The sequence below is a fragment of the Rhinolophus sinicus genome, linkage group LG10, assembly GCF_036562045.2.
Source record: "Rhinolophus sinicus isolate RSC01 linkage group LG10, ASM3656204v1, whole genome shotgun sequence".
Lineage (NCBI taxonomy): Eukaryota > Metazoa > Chordata > Mammalia > Chiroptera > Rhinolophidae > Rhinolophus > Rhinolophus sinicus.
Genome location: NC_133759.1, coordinates 83908058 through 83928914, shown reverse-complemented (window position 1 = coordinate 83928914; position 20857 = coordinate 83908058). Strand labels below are relative to the sequence as shown.

Below are 20857 nucleotides of genomic sequence, written 5' to 3'. Positions count from 1 at the left end.
GCTTATTTGCATCCATATGTCTTCTTTGGTGAGGTGTCTGTCCAGTTCTTTCGTCTAGTTTTTAGCTGAGTTGTTTGTTTACTTATTGTTGAATTTTAAAAGTGCTTTGTATATTTTGGATTCTGGCTTTTTATCAGATAGTTTTCTGTTGTTTTGCTTTGTTTTTTGGCAAATATTTTCTCCTAAACTGTGCGTTGGCTTTTTATTCTCTTAATAGTGTTTTTTTGCAGAGTACAAGTTTTTAACCTACATGAAGTCCTACTTACCAATTTTTTCTTTCATGGATTATGTTTTCGGTGTTGTATCTAAATAGTCATTGCCAAACCCAAGGTCACCTAGATTTTCTCCTATGTTGTCTTCTAGAAATTTTATAGTTTTATATCTTACATTTAGATCTATGATCCATTTTGACTTAATTTTTATGAAAGGTGAAAGATATAAAACCTGTGTTTAGATTTATTTATTTTTTTAATGTGGATGTCCAGTTGTTCCAGTATGAAATCTGGATTTTTGTGAGAAGTATCCTGATATTGTGTGTGTGTGCGTGTGTATATGTGTGTGTGTGTGTGTGTGTGTGTGTGTGGCAATTTGGCACCCTCTGTATGTATGTGTGTACACACATACACACACACCCACACACACAGTTTTTTGGTGGTAGGGGTAGGGGAGAACTGAGTTTCTCCTCCCTCAGCACACACGTCTGTAGGCTGTTTTCCCCCATCTTGGATCATCTCTCATCCCCCTGACCTGGAATGCGCTTCATCATAAGCCTTACCTAATGCCCACCTCACATTTCATCTACTCCACCATTCCCAATACTCTGACTGGTGCATGCACCAACAGGTATTCAGTTAATAGTTGTTGAACTCTAAACACACATAGGAGCTATAAGTCCCAGTTAGCACTGCCATACTTTCCTCCTTAGCAAGGCTGTACACTGTTAGGGAGGCCAGGAATCCTGTTTTCCTCATTTACTCTAGATAGTGTAGCACAGGTCTGGGCATGAAATAGGTCTTTAATACTTGCTGACAATTTTAGACTAGCTGGACTTTGGTCCTGGCTTACCAAGTATCCTTTGATCTTCAGGAGTGATGGCTACTTCAGGAGGTCTAGCTGAGAACCTGCCAAAGATTTAAACCCTGCAGCCTTGCCTTGGCACGGTTAGAGGATGGCACTCTAATTTTGACCCCTGATTTAGCACTAAGCCCACACAAACAAACGGGCCCTATTTCCTTGGAGCATTAGAAACTCAGACAGCAGAATGTGGTCTTGGAAGGACCATAGGGTGCTGAGTCCCAAACGTCCTTCTTTCATTATGACTGTGACACGGTCATAGTGATCATTCCACTCATTATGAAAATAACGAAAACCAAATGAATGAACGAAAAAGAAGTACAAACAGTTTTCTGGTGACTGGCTCCCCACTGTACGCTAAATTAACAGTCAATCTAATGGTCACCCCCCACCCCGACTTTGTTTTTTGTTTTCATCTGCACCATTAAGTATTCCTGTTGAAGGAGCTCGGTGCGTTACAAAGTGAACAAAGACGGAGCAAATAAAAGGGTCCAGACTGAGGGGGATCCCCAAGTGGTCTCAGCTGGTGGCAACTATGCCCATTCACCATGGCGTAGTGCGCTGGTAGACGTCTCAGAATTCATTTACGCAAGGAAAGGACTAGGGCTGCTGTTTACCAGCACTTCCCAGCTTCTGGCCATGGCTCATCCAGGCAACTCCCCAGCAGGAAACACCAGGGGAGCACACACATCTCACTGCCCTGGGTGTCAGCAGTGGCCCGTGACCCTGCTGCAGTTGCGGCCCTCCTTCAGGGCTGCGGCCAACTCTGGTGTCAGCGCTGGCATCGCACTGCTTCCACCTCAAGAACAGGCTTCCTTGGTCAAGACTCACAGGTAAGTCAGATATTCACTTATCTTGGAAGGATAACAGTCTTGTTGGAAACACACCCAACTCCTACCTTGAATCCTCCTCCAAAGGCGAGCAGATAGAACTGTTCCTGGCATCACCCTCCCTTTTCTGGGAACCCCCACCCCTTCCAAATCTGTAGCAGGCAGGGAACAGTCCCGCTGGGCGGTAAGAAGAAGGTGGAGTAACCCTCAGTGTTTTATGTAAAACAAATCACATCTAGACAACTGAAAAATGAAAAGCCCCAAACCCTTCTTCTAGGATGGGTTTAAAAGACATACCTTCCCCCCCCCCCCCCCACCTTCTACTTAGCTGCTAAAGCAGCCTCTTCAGAAACACTGTACTCCATGGCGACTCAGGGGGCTCCCAGCTTCTGGCTGCTGGAAACAAAGACCACTAGTTGGTACTGTGGCTAAAATTAGGGAATGTGAAGCAACCTGGGCTAGAAATTCCACCATGCTCAGGGTGAGCAATGAATAACTTCAGTAACTGGTAGGTACAGAGGTTGAAACAAAATGAAAAAGAAAGAAAAAGAAACAAGGCTTTCCTTAAAGTCTTGGAAAGTGGGCCTAGGAGCACCCGAGAAAGTCACACAGCAAGGAAGGAGGCTCCATGGGCAAGTCCGGCCCTGGGAGCCAGAGAAAGTCACTGCCCATAAGCTGAACAAGCTAAACTATTTTGAGCTCTTCAGGCACTGGTCCACTTCTTGGTGAGCAAACACATTACCTACCAAGTAACAAGACTGGGTTGATTTAAAGCCAACAACTGAAAAGAGACCTGATTTTTTCAAAGTATGATTTCATCTTACACTGCTGCTGCGTTCTCACTGCTTCTTAAGTCCATCTCAGAGTACTTTTTCCTCTCAAACCTTAATACCCCTTAGTCACTTCTAAGGCAAAATTGTTGGGCCCATTTTTCAGATCCGTAAATATCGTAAAGGGCTAGCATGGCAAGGTGTGATCATGCAACCATGGCATGGAGACGGGCAGGAAAAGGTTCTGACATCCTGGGTCTGGCCAAGCGAGACCATTGCCCTGAAGGTGATCTGAACCACAAACTATTTTCACTAGAGAAAGGCAAAGTCAACTGTTTTTCCTGTGTCTTATACAACTGTAGTCTAAGAGTCCAGCTGTTCTGGTCATGGCCTCACATTCTTTTGGCAAAAGCTTGAGTTGACACGATTTATGGGGTGGTCTGAGGAAGCATGCTAAGCAATGCGGGATGAAACCACAAGGGGGAACTTTCTGGCCCTAACAGAGTAGATCTACTTTCCGTGGAGGATTGGACAAACAGCCCCAAAACTGCCTGTCTTGGCTGTGGGTACTCAACAGCCAAGAATGAAACAAGAAAGTTCTTCTCTTTCATAGTCTCTGGTATGTGATCAGTCATATTAAGCTTTGAGGATCTGAGCCCAAAAAGCTATGGGCAGGGGGTGTGGGGGAGCACTTTCTGGAAGTGGACACGGAGGTAGCACTGGACATTCTCAATATAGTCAGGGAGACGGGAAATCGAGATGACATGAATGAGTGAAACTGACTTGGCTACTGCTCTACTGAACAACAGTGCCTGGATGTTTATAAAATTAAAAGAAATTGCTTTCCATGCCCAGCAGCCAGCACAGGCAACAGCCATCACCAAAGCCATCTCAGCAGGATGGTAAATCAAAGATCACCAAGCCCAAGAAGCAGTATGTTACGAATAATGATTAATTCACAACCAACTAGCCAAGCTCCAAGTTTAGGGAGAAGGTTTCAATCATGTTCATAAGACATTGCTCAATGTCAGATGGGGCCAGAGAGCAAATTCTGGGCAGAATGGCTGCCCAAGGACCTACTATGGCAGGCAAGCGGACATCAGACTTACAGTGAACTGGGCCTGGTGGGTTTGAGCACATCCAGATCTGGGTCACTGGAGTTCATGTTGGGCTGTAGGCTGCTGCTGGAGTTAAGGATGCTGTTCGTATTTGATGAGACGACAGATTCCAAACTGGAGTTGATGATGCTGTTTCTTTGCTCATCTGGAAAAAAACAAAAACAAAGGCCACAAGCCCCATATTAATATAATTCCATAGGGAGAGTCTGTTCCTACCCACACAAAAATTTACAAACAATGAGATTGGATTGAAATCTCTGGTCCCGACAGCCAAGCAAAAAGACAGACAGTAAGGATAAGAATAATAAGTGGGAAAGGAAAAGTCAACGGGGAACAGTTGACTTGAAACTTTAGAGCTACCCCTGTCCTGCGCTTGACAACACATACCCTCTCTTTCATATGACTAGCCTTTTTCCTAAGAGTGGACCTCCCACTACACCATATATTGTGTCTTCTTTTGATTGGCAGATGGTCCGAACACAGAGCAGCCTTCAGAGCCCCCTTCCATTCAACAAGATCCTCCTGGTTTCTGTGACATTCACCTTTTATTCTAAAACTGCCCCCAATATTGTTTTCATTGCCCAGGCCACTCTCTACCTCCGACTCTATAGCGCCTCCTCATAAAGTATCTACTGGTCGGCCACCTACTTCCTATGACTCTGCAGTCTAAATCCCTGACTGCTCCCCAGACATACACTTCTGGGTTGCCATAGCTCTCTGTATTTGATATTTATTATAGCTTCAAGTCAGTTCTTTGATAAATAGATCTGTAAGGGCTGCACAGTGGTTTGCATATAAAAACCTGAGACCAGGTCCAAGCAGCCATGTTAACGCTTGGAGAATATTATTAAGCAAGCAGGGAGAAAACCCGAGTCCTCTTCAAGACTCCACCCTAACTGGCTGTGTGGCCTCAGGCGATTTTTACTCACTCTCTGTTTCTTGGCTAATGCATCTATACAATGGGGGAACGAGACCTGTCCTACACAGCTCAAGGAGCTGTCAAGAGGATCAAGTGGGGTCATATGCAAGAATGCATTTTGTAAACTTCAGAAGTTGCTCAAAGAAAAGAACTTTCTGTTTCTTCCCATCTTTAAAAAACTTGGAACCATGCACGGAAGAAAACATTTTTGGGATGATTTAGCTAAATAGCACAGGCACCACTGCTTTAGCAAACTATTAAAGGCTTCGAATGCCATTCTTGTCCCACATTCATTATACATACACCATATTGAAATCATCCGACATTTTGGGCAATCAATTCATGTATTAAGAAATATCCTAATTGGATTAATCCTCACTGGGCCTTTCTGAAATGAGTTAGAGGTAAACTATATCCCTAAGAAGATGGACAACACTCCCGGACATGGTTGTTTAGAAGTCGACATTTGAATGCAGGTGTCTTTAGGCAATAAAGGGGGTGATGTCATGATTGAAAAATACTTTTCCGGCTTCCAAATTGGTGAACACTTCGTATGTTGGGAGAGAGTTATGTGCCTAGAGAGGGCATGGGATCCCAGTGCCCTTTCCCCATACCCTGCCCTGTGCATCTCTTCTGTCTGGCTATCTTTGAATTCTATCCTTTCATAATAAACCAGTAATCTAGTGAGCAAATGGGTTTCCTGAATTCTGTGAGCCACTCTCACAAATTAATCGAACCCAAGGAAAGGGTCACGGGAACCTCTATTTTATAGCCAGGCGGTCAGGAGCACAGTAACCACCAGACGCATCCTCTCAACTGGCGGATGTTGCAGGAGAACAGGCGGTGCCTCTGCCCGGGGAGGAGCGGAGACTTGACCAGTGGGCTCTTGGGAGTGCGCAGGAAAGAATTCAAGCATGAGCTGAAATAAAAGTAAAGCAAAGAAAGAAGAAGCAGGCTATTCCATAGACAGAGCCTGCCTGCTCATGCTGGGCTGTAAGACTACGTTCAGCCTTCCTTTAATTGGGGGCTCTCCATTCAAATCTGCAGGAGGAATATTCAAGGATTTTCTGGGAAATTTCCAGGAAAGGCTCCATTGGCCATTTTGTGTCCTTTTATGGTCATTCTTTTTCCAACAATGGCGGTGAGGGCTGTGTCTTTCAGCATGCTAATGCACTGCAGTAAGTGTATAATGAGTATAGGGTCCCTGCTGGGTGAAATCTGTCACTGTGTGGGTTTTAGCTTGTTGCAGCCAGTCTTAGCTGGCTCCCAGACCACCAACCGTCCATCCCACCTTGGGATCTGTCCTTGGGGTCAGGTGATAAGTTTTAGAAGGGTGGAAATTTCTTGTCCTGCAGCCAGCTCTGCCTCTACAGCCAGCCTTTCATCTATCTCAGCTGGAGTTATTAAACAACTGCCCCCCTTCAGGCAGCACACACTCTCCAAACAGTCCCTCTGGTCCTTATTGTTTTATTCCCAGCTAACCTCATTAACCTCAGTTACTTGCCCATCCACTGGCATTTGAATTTGTGGCCCCTGGCATAAATCATGATCAGGTAAAAAGAAACTTTTCCCCTTGCACTAGTCATATGCGTAAAAATACATTATGCTTATGAAATGATGTTAAAGTAATCTTCACATTAAACACACACACACACACACACACACACCAAATAACCCCTAATATCTTGGCAAATTCTCAATGTCATATTTAAAGTCCTGCAGAAGAGTTAAAAACCCCATGAGGCTATTGGGAGATTCCTAAACTCTAAGTAGATTTTGAAAAAAAGAAGATTATTAAGTTGATTCCTGAGATTTAGAACTATTCATATTTCAAGAGATTAAATTCCAAACAGAAACAACAACAAAGAAATAAAAATCAAAAGAGTTACATTGAGCCAAGATGTAGGCAGACTAATTGGGCCTGCAAATGTGAACTTGCTACTGGGAAGAAAAACAACTCTAAAATTACATAATTAGGGGATCATTGAAGGAAAAGATATGCCACTTATCAGTATGAATCAGTCTAAGTAAAATTTTCCTTTGCACAAAATGCTCATATCAAGATTCCTGCAAGACTGTGGGGAGCCCAAGACCACCATATAAAAAAGGGAAATGAAGAAGACACTTCTTTGGGTTCCACAGAAATATTTTCTGCCTTAAATGGGAGGAGATATGAATAGTTTTTTTAACTCTACTTTGAGGCCAAGCTAACATGACATAATTCTCTGAACTCATCAGAAATAGAAGAGTATAACTGTAGCTCATATTTTTCTTGTGAATATATTTAATTGCCCACGAGAAAGTTATGATTCTACAAATTAAAAACAATATCTTGATAAAGTATATTAGTTTTTCTAAAATACTATTGGGACTTTTTTTTTTTTTTTTTTTTTTCTGCTTTACTATCCATTAGTGAAAGAGAGTATCTGAGATAAAACCTTCTTCAATTTTCACTTATTCAATGAATGCTTATTAAGCATCTACTGAGTACCAAACATGGTCCCCAAACAGTTAGCAGACCCCTACACTAATTCCTTGGTATTTTACTGAGATGCATACTAGCAGATTTATTAACTTGCATATATTTATTTGTTCATATGTTTACCTTCTTTGGTAGACTACGAGCAACCTCAGATTGGGTATTTGACAGATAAAACTTTGAAATCACAATTGAAAAACACATTATAAAAAGATGCCTTGCTTTATAAAATGGTTTATCAGAATTCTAATGCTCATAAAAAGATGTGATTCTAAAAACTAGACTTAGGTAAAAATTTTAACAACATATCTACTATTATAGTTTTAAAGACGGGGGTTCTCCAAGAGTTAACAAGGACGGTTGCAGCATGGAACATGGTATTTGTTGGAAATAAACCCAGAAAAGAAGGAGCATGGGGTGGAAAATGAGAACATGACCCTCCCTGGACTACAAAAATCAATAGAACAAAGCGGGGGGCTACACCCAAATTGAGCTTAAGAATTTCTAGTATTTCATTTACTGGAGGACATTAGAATTCTTTTTTTTAAGAAATATATTCTTTTCGAGGTTCTATTTTGACTTATATTTATGTATCTAGAACCCTTCAGTTACGGTATGACCTGTAACAAAACAAAACAACAACAAAAGCAAAAGGTCACAGAAAGAGTTTCACTGTCCAAAAACAAAACAAAACAAAAAAAATTAATCATAAGATTTCATAGTTTTGCAGACAAGACAGCCAAACATACACTCTAAAATACACACTCTCTACTGGTCTCCCTTAATGGGCCATATGATAAGGAAAATTGGAAATCTGGCTCTCTCTGACTGCAAAACTCATCACAGTTTAATTTGGCATGAGACTGGGAACCTCTAGCTGGATAGACTTCTAAGCTGAAATGCTGACAATCCTGAGCAGGAAGGTGAGGATTATTTCAGAGAAAGGGGAGAGAATAAAATCAACAGAAAGTCAAATGTTTTAGTGGTTATGACAGACTATATAGAGAACAATTCTAAAGTATTTGGCATGAATTAAGAAATAAAGAGAAAATGATTCCGTAATTGTTTAGAGAACAATTCTAAAGTATTTGACATGAATTAAGAAATAAAGAGAAAATGATTCCGAAATAAAGAGAAAATGATTCTGTAAAATGATTCAAAACAGGAGGCTTTTTGTTAGGTGAACAAATGGGTTCTTGCTTCTGATAGAAAAACATAATGAGAACAGGCAGCCTAAACGACCTTTTTAAAAAAATAAAATTAACCAAATCATTCAAATACGAGAGAGTTGGACTTCTTTGAGCCACTGATGATTCAAACGAGCTCTGGCATCCTCATCAGAACGTGTAAGAAAGACTGATGGCAATTGCATTGCTGAAGAAAAGAAATTATAGACGAGTGGACTGAAAAGGAAGAACAACAACCAGGTATGAGTCAACAAGATCACAGAGAACCATTTAAATGACCAAAAGAGAAAGAATGTGCACCACAGCTTGGGAGTATTCCTAAACCGGTGGAAGTCAGTGAAAATGCTTCCCTTCCTCAAACATGTTTGTCAACAAGAATCTCTCTTCCTATTGGCCACAGAAAATAAGAGCCCAGAAACGAGGAAACGATAAAATCAATCCCCAAACAATTGTAAACATGTATGGGTAATGCGCTGGATGCTTTCAGGAATGTATATTCTCTGAGGAGTGACAAACTAGACGTGGACTTGGTCCTTAAAAACGCAAACTAGTCAAGGGCAGGAGCATGTCTGCCCACACAAAATACAGCAAGCATCCATCATGGTGACCCGTGAGGGCAGCATCCGCTGGTGCCAAGTCCAGGCATAATATCTACCAAAGCTGCAGGAACGGTTATCAACTAAATAATAAATACAAGGCAACAACAAACAATCTAAATGTGTTCTGCTAGCACAGAAAGAGGCAGTTTTGCGTGACTGAATTTTTCAGGTGCTTCAGACAGGGACCGCTTAAGTCCTTGAAACCACAGCCCTGGTTCCAGTGGGCAGTGTGTTTTGTACAAATCAGGAGCGGAAAAACATGAGTATGCAACCAAATCCCTGCAACTAAAAAAAGAAAGCCACAGAATAATTTTGGTGATATTGTACTTGTTCTGGGGGTTGCCATGGAAATCTGGGAGCTAAGCTACCTCACGTTCCATATTTACCAAGTGACTCCGCTCACTCTAGTGACAGCCCCACCACACAAGAGGCAGGGTCTCTGTTTATCACCGAACCCAGAGGCGACGCCAGGAACGCACATGCAGAGCCAAGCCAAGTTCACATGCCTTGGCAGGCCTGAACACGCCTGGCCCACTGAGTACACAGAGCCGGAGAATAAATGCGAAACACAGACCTGCGATGTCACTCTGGGGGAGGTTTCCCACCACTCATGGACGTCTGTCAGCACACAGGCTGACATGTCTGCATGATGTCAGAGACTAGCTGTCAAAAAGAAGAGGGGCCACGGCTGTTCTTCAGCGGCCACTCATGATGCCTCACAGAGCCCAAAGGAGGGAACACTTTCTCCACATGATCAAAAAGGGAGAAAAGGGAGTTGCCAGACAGACGGAAGTTCCATAAAGACCCAGGGCTTTATGAAAAAAAAATATTAAAGCAAAAGCAGAATACCCAGAGGCTTTCTTTCCTGTGCTGTGGTAGCCAGAGAGGTGTACTTTCTCCTGCTTGTTAAGAGTTTTGCAATGAAGTCTGTAATGTATCATCTTGACAAGATAGGATGATAATAGGGTGGCAGCTTAATGAATTTTGCAATAAAAAATGATGAGTGCATAGCAATTTCTGAGTTTACCATCTCTGGGAAACACCCAAGTACACGGGAAGCTGGGAATCAGACTTTCTGAAGCAATTTTTTTCCCCCTGTAGCTTTTGCTCTTGATAATAGTAGCATGCCAAGCCACACTAAAATCTGAGGTGGTCTGATTTCATACTGACTCAGCCTCAGTCCCTATAACAATAATCTTAAAAAGCAGTTTGGGCAATGTATTGGAACACATGAAAACAGTTTGGGCGATGTTTTAAAAAATAATCTGAAAAATGTAGGTTGGGCTGTCATGGGCTAAACAGTGAGTTGGTAAGTGAAAAATCTGGTCAATCTATTATTTGGACCATAGGACACAGTACATGGTATTACAACTTGTGGCAAGTTGTCTTCAGCAAAACCCCCACTGACTTGGGTGCTGTGTGGACTGACTTCTTCTCTCCCCACGGCACTCATAATAACCCTTTTCTTCGCGAAGGGAAAGAATGCCAATAAAACTGGATTTCAAAAGAGAATGGGGAAGTCATTGTAGCTGGCCTTGGGTTGAAATGACTCACAAGAATGAGAGACATGGAAGCACAATCGGGACACCCAGCCCTGAAACAACAGAATTTCAAAACCCACAACGTGCAAATGAGACTCCAATTAATGGCTGCACAGGGAGGTGAGTGATGAGAGCTACGTAACTTAGCCCTCTTTTATACCTGAGAACTTACTTTTGAGTTAGGACACTCTCTTTGTAATCTATGGTACCCCGATATCTGAGGGAGTCCACATAGAGGCTGCTTATACTATCGCTCATTAGAAAAAAGAAAATTATATAGTTACTTATTTTTATACCATAACTCCTTGCAAAATGGGTGTGTTTTTTGTTGTTGTTTTTTGTTTTGTTATTTGCTGGGATCATTGTTTTTATAATAACTGAAATGTACAATTAGGGGGTTTCGTTTTTTAATAACGTAAAAATTAGTTGATACATAATAAACATGCATTCCTGTTCAATTTAGAAAGTACAGAAAAGCATACAAATATCCTACGTGTATTTTGGTGTGTAAACATCCAGTCGGTTTTCCATACGTAGAAATATACATATATACACGTATACATTTTTCTTTTAACAAAGTGGGATAACATCATACCTAATGTGCGACCCGCTTTGTTCACTTAGTGATAATGCCACAGATATGAGCCTATAATATGCCTTTTCCATTTAATGGTCCATCTTGAACTTTGTTCCTGCCATTCATTTTCCAAGGCATCGTTTTTTAATGGCCACATGCAGTTTTCAGTCACACATGGCAACCATACATAATTAAGCCAAGAGCCACATGACACCTTCCAGTCCGTGTGACAATAAGAATCCATGTGGATAAACATGTCGTCTGCCAAGACAAACAGGTGTGTCCTGAGCGCCCAGGATCTGCAGCGGCAATATGAGGAAAGACACGCTGCAGCTCTGTCTGCTCGGAGAAAAGGCATTATGTAAGCCTTTGAATAGTAGGCATTCCCAGTTCTTTTTCAACAAGGAAGACACACATGAGAAGTATATGAGCTGAGTATTCAACCTCTCACTGGGCCTGTCTGGGAGAAGGTCCAGGATGAATTAACTGAACGAAAAGAATTAATCAGAGCTATAATCCCAGCAGCTAGTTAACATGATCCCTGTAAAACGAACCCCAAGAATCCATTCCCACCCCCATCGACACTGTACGACTCATGCCAGCCTGCTGATGTATTTGTACTCCAGCATCCGACGGGCTCTCGCTGGGGCCACGGGGACTCTGCATTACCCTCCCACACTGGGAATCTGCCTGCAGGCTCCAGAGGGGGAATACTTTCTTAGTGAAATGCAAGGGAAAGCTATAACCTGGCAATCATCGTCATAACTGTAGCTAATATTTATTAGGTGCTTACTGCGTTCTAGGTCTAGTGTCAAGCACCACACATGCACTGGTTCACTTAACCATGGTAATTACCCTCCAAGAAAGCTATTGCTGGTGATCGATTTGACAGATGGAGAAGAACGAAGGTGCAGGACAGGCAAGTCACATGCTGCAGATCTCAGAGCCGGTAGGCGATGCAGATGGTATTGAAATAACGCAGTGGGACTGCAGAGCTCCTGCTTTCCACCATCAGGCCAGGCTGCCCGAAATCCTGACAGACAGTCAAGAGATGTTCTGATAGTGACAGAAGATAAGCAGCCTCCACAGTCTCGCCCTCCCCCCAACCCTCTGCTTCTCCACCACAGTGCGTCAGCACCACCAGGGCACTTTAAAGATACAGATACCTGAGCTCCAGCCAAGACCTCCTGATTCAGCATGTGCCAGGGAGGAGACCAGGCATCTGTATTTTTAACAAGCTTCTTCCATGATTCGATTGCACACTCAAGTCTAAGAACTACTGTTCCAAGAAACGCATTTCAACACCTTGATGTAAGTACTAAAAATCTCGGACGACGTCAGTGATAAAATGTCACCTTGCAACTTCTTAGAAGAAATCTAAAAGGGACAAGACCTGGTTGCTGGTTCCCTCTGATTCTTCTGGCTCTGCTTTCTACAGTTGTCCAGAAAAAGTACAGGTTGCGTGTCGGTACCTTTCACCTAGATATATCAGTCCAATTGTTGCTGTATGACGTATCTGTGTGGAAACTTACAACAGTGCTCTCTTTTGTTAGCATTCATCTGGCAGCACAGTTGAAAAACCTGCAGAGTTGGTACTAGATTTGGAGGGGTGGCTGCTGTGTACGTTGCCTGCCAGGATGCATATTGAGGAACCCATTCCATATGGTGCAGCTGCCCCCAGGGCAGTGCTGGAAGCGGAGGCAGGTGGCTTTATTGCTCCTGTAAAAGAGTCTAGCATGGTTTTCACTTCTGTGGCTCAAGAATTGACCGAGGAACCCTTCTGGAGACAACATGGCATGGGGAAGGGAGATCACCTGGGTACAAATTACTCCCCTGCCATTTGTCGGTTGTGTGACTTCCGCCTCAGTTTACTTGCCTATAAAATGTAGACAACGAGAACCTACTTCATGGGGTGACGATCGATGGGGAGGATGAGATAATAAGGGGCACAGTAGGTTGCTTGGCACATTAGTTGAGCTGTAATAACTTTTATTTTTATTGTTGTTTTTATTGAGTGATGATCTAATTTAGCTTGGACTTAAGGTTCTTTGTCAAATGCATCCATTTTTCCTTCCACATTAGCCCCACAGCTCTTTAGAGGCAGGTCCTTAGCTTAATGAAAGAAACTTTAAAACTCAAGTTCATAAGTGGACATGGAAACAGTTTTCCCTTGGAAATCAGGTTGGGTTTGCAGGCTAGGTCACAAAAGCACACAGAACCACGTCTCCTCTAGGACACGGTTTATCCCACGAGTTGGAATGGGAAGGGAAAAGAAATGACTGGTTAATAGTGTAGCTTTGAGGTCAGAATGACTGAATTAAAATCTGCTTTGTTGCTGTGTGACCCCGAGTACATTATTTAATATAAATGTCACTTTCCTCCAAGTGTTAAATAGGGACAGTACCTGTGTCATCTAATTGTAAAGATTAAACGAGATGCTGCTATGCCCAGTACCAGCACCAGAAATCGTGTGTGATAAACTATGTAGCCATATATATTAGACATAAAACAAAAAGTCAATTTCTATGGGAAAATGGTTTCTAGGTTCAGTCTGAGAACATCTCCCCACAGTCGTCTCCTCAGTGCTAGAGACGAGAGCTCCCCTCGGCGACTTATAGAAAGACTCTCGCTATGCTCCCCCCATAAGCATCATGACTACCCTCCGGCCCTTTGACCAGGTTGTGACTCCAGTGTCCTTTAGCATATTTCTCAGACTTCCCCCTTTCAGAAAACGTTCCTCGACCAGGTACAGACCACGTGGATATCTAGTCCCTTTCTCACTACAATATTCACTGGTTTCCAAATGATTTGATTTCTTGCTATGATGTTTTCTACATCCTGCATGTCCCCATCATTTCCTTTGTTCTTTCCTTTTTGGGGGGGGAATATTGGGAAACAGTGTGTCTCTCCCAGGCCCATCAGCTCCAAATCATTGTCCTTCAATCTAATTGTGGAGGGTGTGGCTCAGCTCCAAGTCCAGTTGCCGTTTTCAATCTTAGTTGCAGGGGGTGCAGCCCACCATCCCGTGTGGGAATCGAACCGGCAACCTTGTTGTTGAGAGCTCGCGCTCTAACCAACTGAGCCATCGGGCCGCCCGCCATGTTTTAACCTCAGAGACTTACTCCCGTTTCATTCCCAGCCCCACTTATCTATGAGGAGCCACATGCTGCCTTGTGACTGATTGAAATCTCAGCACAGAGCATGAGAAGGCATCCAGCTCCTCATTCTGGAAGGAGACCACTGCCAGCATAAAGACAGCTTGATCTTTATGGAGAAAGAAAAAATCCACCTGGAGAAGACTGCACTAAAGCAGAAGAGTCTTACGTAGGTGCCTGGGCACATAACTGGTCTACCAACACAGGAGGAAAAACTCTTGGAAAATAAGACACACAACCAACGTGTCAGTTATTTCCATGAGCCTGAAGTGCAGGTGCAAAGACAGAGGATGGAGCCTATGAGCTCGGAAGGTGACTCTCAGGAGCTTTCTCTCCAAGAAGAGGGAAGCAAGTGACAATCTGAGGTCGAGAGGACTGGCACAGATTCACCTGGGAGAGAAAAGAACGGGCTCCAGCTTCTGTACAGAGCAGGGGCCACTGCAGGGAGATGGGAGCAACCCACGTGCTGACGATGGCAATGGAACCGCCCAAGTGAGCTACTCTGGGAGTTTCAGGCCCTTTAAGCATCTCAACTAGGAACTAAAGAGAGGGCTGACCGATGAAACACAGAGAAAGTATTAAACTGCAAGCACATCGATGAGGGGAAAAAGCATAAACTCAAAAGAAATCAGGCACACAGACAGAAGAGGAAACGAGGTCTGAGAAATGTCATATGCCAACTCTGAAGGTAGAGGACAGCTATGTGTAGATGTACATGTGTGTGCATACAAGCACAATTCCTCTAAGATATGTCCTCTGTGTAAAGTCACATCAAACCTGGACAGGTGTCACACTGATCCTAAAGTGAACAGCATGAAATATGACCATGGAGCGTCTGCAAGAACATAAACAACCAACTGACAATAGCTGAACCCAGTTCTAACCAAGCGGACAAGAGAAACTTGAGTTTGTGTATGTACAGTAAGGGGAAGGATCTGAGGTAGTTAAAAATTCAGAGCACGGTGTGTAGACTCAAAAATGTGGTACCCATTCCACAGGCCGGACACAAAATGGTTCTAAGGTTGGGTGCGGATGAACATTCTTTACCTTAACGGTTACATGTTTATTTTAATGTATATTAGAGAATCGTACCATGAAACCACCAAACTCATGTTTTCAGAGGTTTCACTGAGTAGGAATAGGCCATGTAAAGAAGTGAGTTGCTGTAAAACCAACATAAAGAAATGCATTAAATGAACAACAGTGCATGAGTTATATGGTTGTGGCCCAAAGAGTAAATGAAGGTTTATGCAAATGATTCAAGTTTGGGAAGTACTGAGCTAGGTATAGAAAGAGGCCTCAAACGGGAAAACATCATTATTATAGAATACACAATTAGTATTATGTACTATGAAATTCATAAATTATTATGGAAATACAACACCCCCCTCCCCCACAAATTACCTACAAGGTCTTTATCTATACTTTAATTCCAAAAAATAAACTCAGCAAAGTGCTTTGATAAACTGGACTTCTATCTTTGTCCAGAGACCAGACGAAAGAAAGGGTAAGGTGTGTGAAAACTTCGCCATGCCCCCCTAACACTGATGGGTGGCTAGATTACAACCTATGAGGGCGAGTGCTGGCAGAACCTTCCAGCTCCTGGCCCAGTCTTCCGCACAGCATCCACACACCCCTCCTGCTATGGTGCTCTCCAAGCCAGCTCCGATACCATTCTAGCTTCCCAGAAAAAGGGCATTTCAAAAAGAGACCATAAAAAGTATACGTATAAACACACATCTATATACTTTCAAATGAAGATGTTTCTACTGAAATGTTTCTTCTCTGAGAAAGGGGGGAGCTAAGCACCCCACAAATATCCAAGCAGGTGGAGATTTCAGTCCCGTTTCCAGGCAGCAGTTACTAACATTCAGAGGAAAGATACCGCTTCGCTCTCTTCCTGTCTTCTACCCTCCCACCCAGACGGGGACACGGCAGCTTGTTCTGCAGCTTAGGCAGGTCTGCTTTCACACAGCCTTAACTTTCATCCTCTGCCTGTGTGATAAAATTAATCTTGGGAAAGATCTAATTGATTTTCTCCTAATCTCCATCTTCTTTCTCACATGCTCCTAAGAATATGCTTTTAGACCTGTTCCAAAACTGCTTCTGCTTCGGTCTCCTCACAAACTCGGCACTATTTGCAGCTTAGAAGAATGTACCAGTACTGTCTGATCTGTCCCAGGCTGCATTGTACATGCTTAGTACAAAACATTAGGTGACCATGGCTCTCCTGGAAACCTGAGAAGCCTATCACCCTGCAGCCCGATGTCTTGCTCATGGCAGCTGTGGGTGAGGCTAGGTCTGTTCCCTGGTACATGTGGAGGGGCCCAGGCCACGTGACGATCACAGCAAGAATGACCCAAGTCAGATATTCAAGAGGAACACAGGCTATCATTTGAAAGGAAGCCAATCCTGGTACAGGGTCAAAGCCCTAACATCGTGTATATCCGCTGACTAGAAATCCTTCCAGGAATTTATCTTAAGGAAATGATCATGAATATAATCAGACTTAGCTACAAAGATCATAGTAGCAGTTTTACACATAAATGCAAAATATCTCAGACACTCAAATGGTACGAAATACACCAAGGTGCAACCATAGTATCGGATAATATGTCTTTAGATGGGTGATATTCTGGGGGTGGGGAAGGCCATTACTTTTGAAAGGCAAGGGGCTAAAAATCATTTTTTGTCACAAAGAGAGAAGGATGCCACCTTGATAAGGAGCCACTTCTCTTCAAGGCAAAGTGGATTATTATTCTACTCCGTGCCTTTATTGTATCTCACAGAGATCAGCAGTTGAAGTAACAATGGTGGCGGCGGCGGCGGCGGTGGTAGTGGTGGTGGCAATAGTAGTGGAGAAGTATAGTACTAATGTAGTAATAGTGTACAGTAATGGTACAGTAGTAACGTAGCAGGAGTGGTAGCATAGTAGCAGAAGCAGTAATACTAACAGCAGCAGTAACAGTAGCAACAGTAGCAATAATCCACCCCCCGCCCCCCACCCCCGGGCATTTACTGAGCAGTTACTCTGCACGGGGTTCCATTTGAAGGACTTCACAGCAACCCTGTGAGGCAGTACCTGTTATCATTCCTATTTTCCAGAAGAGGAGACTGAGGCCCTAGAGGTTCGATGACCTGCCCAGTCACATAGCCTGTGAGGCAGAACTCTCACCCAGGCAATCTGGTGCCGGCGTGTTCTACCATGTCTCTCAAGGTCCCCATCTGTACGAGAGCAGTTATGTGCTGACTTGCCATTATCTATCTGTTCACTTGTCTGCTTCCCTTACTCAGCTGTGGGCTCCTTGAAGACAAGGTCGTATGTTTATACTCCTAGTCTGTGGCAGACATCATGTAAATGTCAGCTGCGTGAATGAACCAGCCTTGGAATCTGCATGGGATTAACAATAACTAATAGTAATAGCAGTGGCTCTTAGCTGTCAGCCCTTGTCGTGTCTAGGCTTTGTGCCAGATGCTTAAATGGATAACTTGATTTAATCCTCACCGCTTCCCTATGAGGTATTATCCCTATTTTATAGATGAGCAAACTGAGTCCAAGAGAAGGTAAAAGGCTTGCCCATGTGTTGCTGCTGGCATAGGAACCCAGGTCTGATGGACTTCAGGCAGAGCTGGAGCCCTCAATTCCTATCCAACTCTCTCATCACAAATGCTAAACAAAACCGGGTATTTTAGGGCACTGGAACCTGATTAATGCAAAGAACTCAGAAATCCTGAGAGGAAAAAAAGATCTGATACAATCGTTTGGTTACACTGCTATTAGGAACAAGGAGGATAGTATTCTGTAATTAATTCATTAATTAATCTCACGTATTTATGAGGTGTCCACTCCACGCCAGGCCCTTTAAGAGGTGGAATAGAAGGGCGAGCAAAACAAGGTCCTGCTCTCACAGAGTCACATTGTAGTGGGACATGTGACTCGCACTAATAAGCATCTAATTACAAACTGAGAAAAGGAAAGGATGTCTAAGCTGAGCTCTTATTGTGCCAGAGGAGGGAGCGAGGCTCAGCTGTTTGCCGGCAGGAGATGTAGAAAGAGAATCCTAACAGCGAGTGGCCCTGGCCTTTCCTTCTCAGCAGTACTGCTTCCTGTCCTATTGAGGTTACACAGCCATGGCACCGGGGATGGCACAATGCCACACAGTCCTCAGGACACAAAAGGCGGCAGCCCACAGAGGGAGGCCGGAGGTGTGCCCCCTGGGCAGCCGGGAGGCGGTGTGGCATGTCCCTTGAGCACCGCGCTGGGCCTGAGCAGTGGGACTCACGTTTCTCTGTTGATTGTATGGCGTGGAAGAGCGTCAGGGGCCTCTCACTGCAGGACGGGGGCTTGGAGTCACCGCTCTTCTTCCGAGACAGGTGCAGCTGGGCATTGGTGAGAGGCAGATCAGGCACGGTGTTAAATATCTGCAAGTAAAATTTCACACAACGGTTACATGCTGCAATAAATTACGGAGGGAGCACAGGCCGAACCAGCACGACTGAAAGCTTGGTGGTATCTAAGAAATCAGCAAGAAAAAAACCTGAAAAGACCACCAGCGTATGCTCGGGACTTTCTTCTAAATATCTCCAGTAACTGGCACTAAACATTGTCCTTCAGAAACGTATCCCAGAGTTGGGTAATCATTTACTTCCATTTCTAACCCTTCTGCTATACTTCCCACTTATCTTCTTTTTGTCATTGTTTCCACGGGAGATGGAAAGGAGCTGTGCTAAATATAAGCCATTGTTGTTAATAGGACTTAAAGTTTTGTGACCACCTTTGTCCAGAACCAATTAATCAAAATCCCTTTACTTTCCCTCATGAGTTCTATTTCCCAGTTCTCAATGATGGCTTCACAATTTCTTAGAATGTAAAATATACATTGAAATAACACTTCCCAAAGAAGCCCAGAGCAGGGCACCTTTTCCAGGTCCTTGACTGCCATCAGACGGGGCCTCCTTTCTAGTTCAGCAGCTCTGTATAATCTTTGATGCTGAGCATTTTTTTCTTATTTAAAGGGGGGGGGTGTCTTTTTTCCCTTCGAATGATAAAAGTAACATATAAATACTACAGGCAATTTGAAAAAAAAGCATCAAGAAGAAAACAGAAAAAGTCTCCCAATTCCAGTATTTAGAGATAACCACTGTTAGCATTTGAGTTTTATTTTTTTTAATGGACTTTCATCTTTTAAGCTTTTATTTTTATTTTTTAAAAATTCCACAGTAAAACAATGAGAAGAACATGATAGACAAAAATCATGACAACATCTTATTCTACAGATACGTGCACAGCAGAATTATTAGAATAGCTACCACTTATGTGGCACTTAGAATAATTACAGTAGCCACTGTTCGATGTTGGCTCCCTAGGAACCAGTCACTGCACGTGTTTTACAGGTAGCTCTCTCAGTTCTTGGTGACTTTGAGCAACAAGTACTGTCCTCACCATTTATACTGAAGACCCGAGGCAGAGCGGTTAAGCTGCCACAATCATAGATATAATTATAGCTGATCACTTAGAAATAAACCCATGTCCCTAGATTTTCTATATTCCTTTTGAACTGCATATAACAACAACAACAACAACAACAACAACACTCATTCATTCAATCAGGAAAGATCTCTTGAGCAGCTACTTTGTACCAGGCACTCTGAGTAAAACAGTGTGTGAGATAACCGCGTTCCCTGGGGTTAGAGCCTGCGTTCAGTAGCTGTGATTTACTGATTGCCACGCCAAGCCCTGGCGTGAGTTACCTCACGTAATGTTAAAATGCTTTTCCATAATGATGATTGTAGTCCTTATACAGGTTTGTATCTATACATTTCATTTAACATTATATTGTAAATTTCTCCCTTCGTTAAAAAAATCTTCCAACATGATTCTTAATGGCTGCGTAACACCTCTACTATAGTAGCAATATTTATCGATCCCCTCATCATCGTCTTACGCCTGGGAACTAACCTCCTTCTGGATTTTCTCTTTCCCAACAATCCTGAGTAACAAGAGGATGGTAGTGGCACCCCACTCCCTTCAACTATGGGTGGCCCCAGACACGTCAGAGTCTTTCTCATGGCCCTCTCTCCTTTGGGCATGCATTTAAAACCAGAACTCAGAAGCTGATAATATAGGAAGCAAAGTCATAAGAATGATAAAAATTTTAGCCAAAACAGCTGCTCTCCGTGGGTTGGCAGGTCCTGGGGCTCCAACGATGCCAGGCAGCTGGTTAAGTCCGTCTCGCTCCCAAACACAGCTGCCTGAAAACAGCATTATCATATTTTCTCTAGGGGACTGAATTTTCAACAAAATAAACTGAATTGCTACATAGCCGAGTTCCACTGGGGCAAGGGGGTAAGAAGACTTAAAGCAAAGACAACAAAAACCTCCGGGTCTCCAGAGGAATTGGCACCCCTTAAAATAAGGACCAGTGCTACACGTGTCCCCAGTCTCCTTTTGGGTACCTGCAAGGGGAGAAAAGAGAAACTATGGTTGTTGTTGCATTCAAGGACCACAGCCGTGGCGGCTCCTAGGTCACAGCCTAACTGCACCATTCTCACCGACATTTTTTGACTCTGCCAGGCATTGTGCTAGTTCTCACATGACTTATCTCTAA

The 20857-nt window shown here is 43.4% G+C and overlaps 1 protein-coding gene across 5 annotated transcripts in view; it reads right to left on the bottom strand.

The window, feature by feature from the left end:
• ARHGAP26 (Rho GTPase activating protein 26) overlaps nt 1-20857 on the bottom strand; it is a 703968-nt gene that overhangs the window by 68402 nt on the left and 614709 nt on the right. For all 5 annotated transcript variants that reach the window (XM_074313709.1, XM_019739058.2, XM_019739059.2 and 2 more), the window contains 2 exons: nt 18533-18671; nt 3784-3937 (listed from right to left, as the gene is read on the bottom strand). In XM_074313709.1, coding sequence (XP_074169810.1) covers nt 3784-3937; nt 18533-18671 — 293 coding nt within the window. The remainder of the gene's footprint in view (nt 1-3783; nt 3938-18532; nt 18672-20857) is intronic.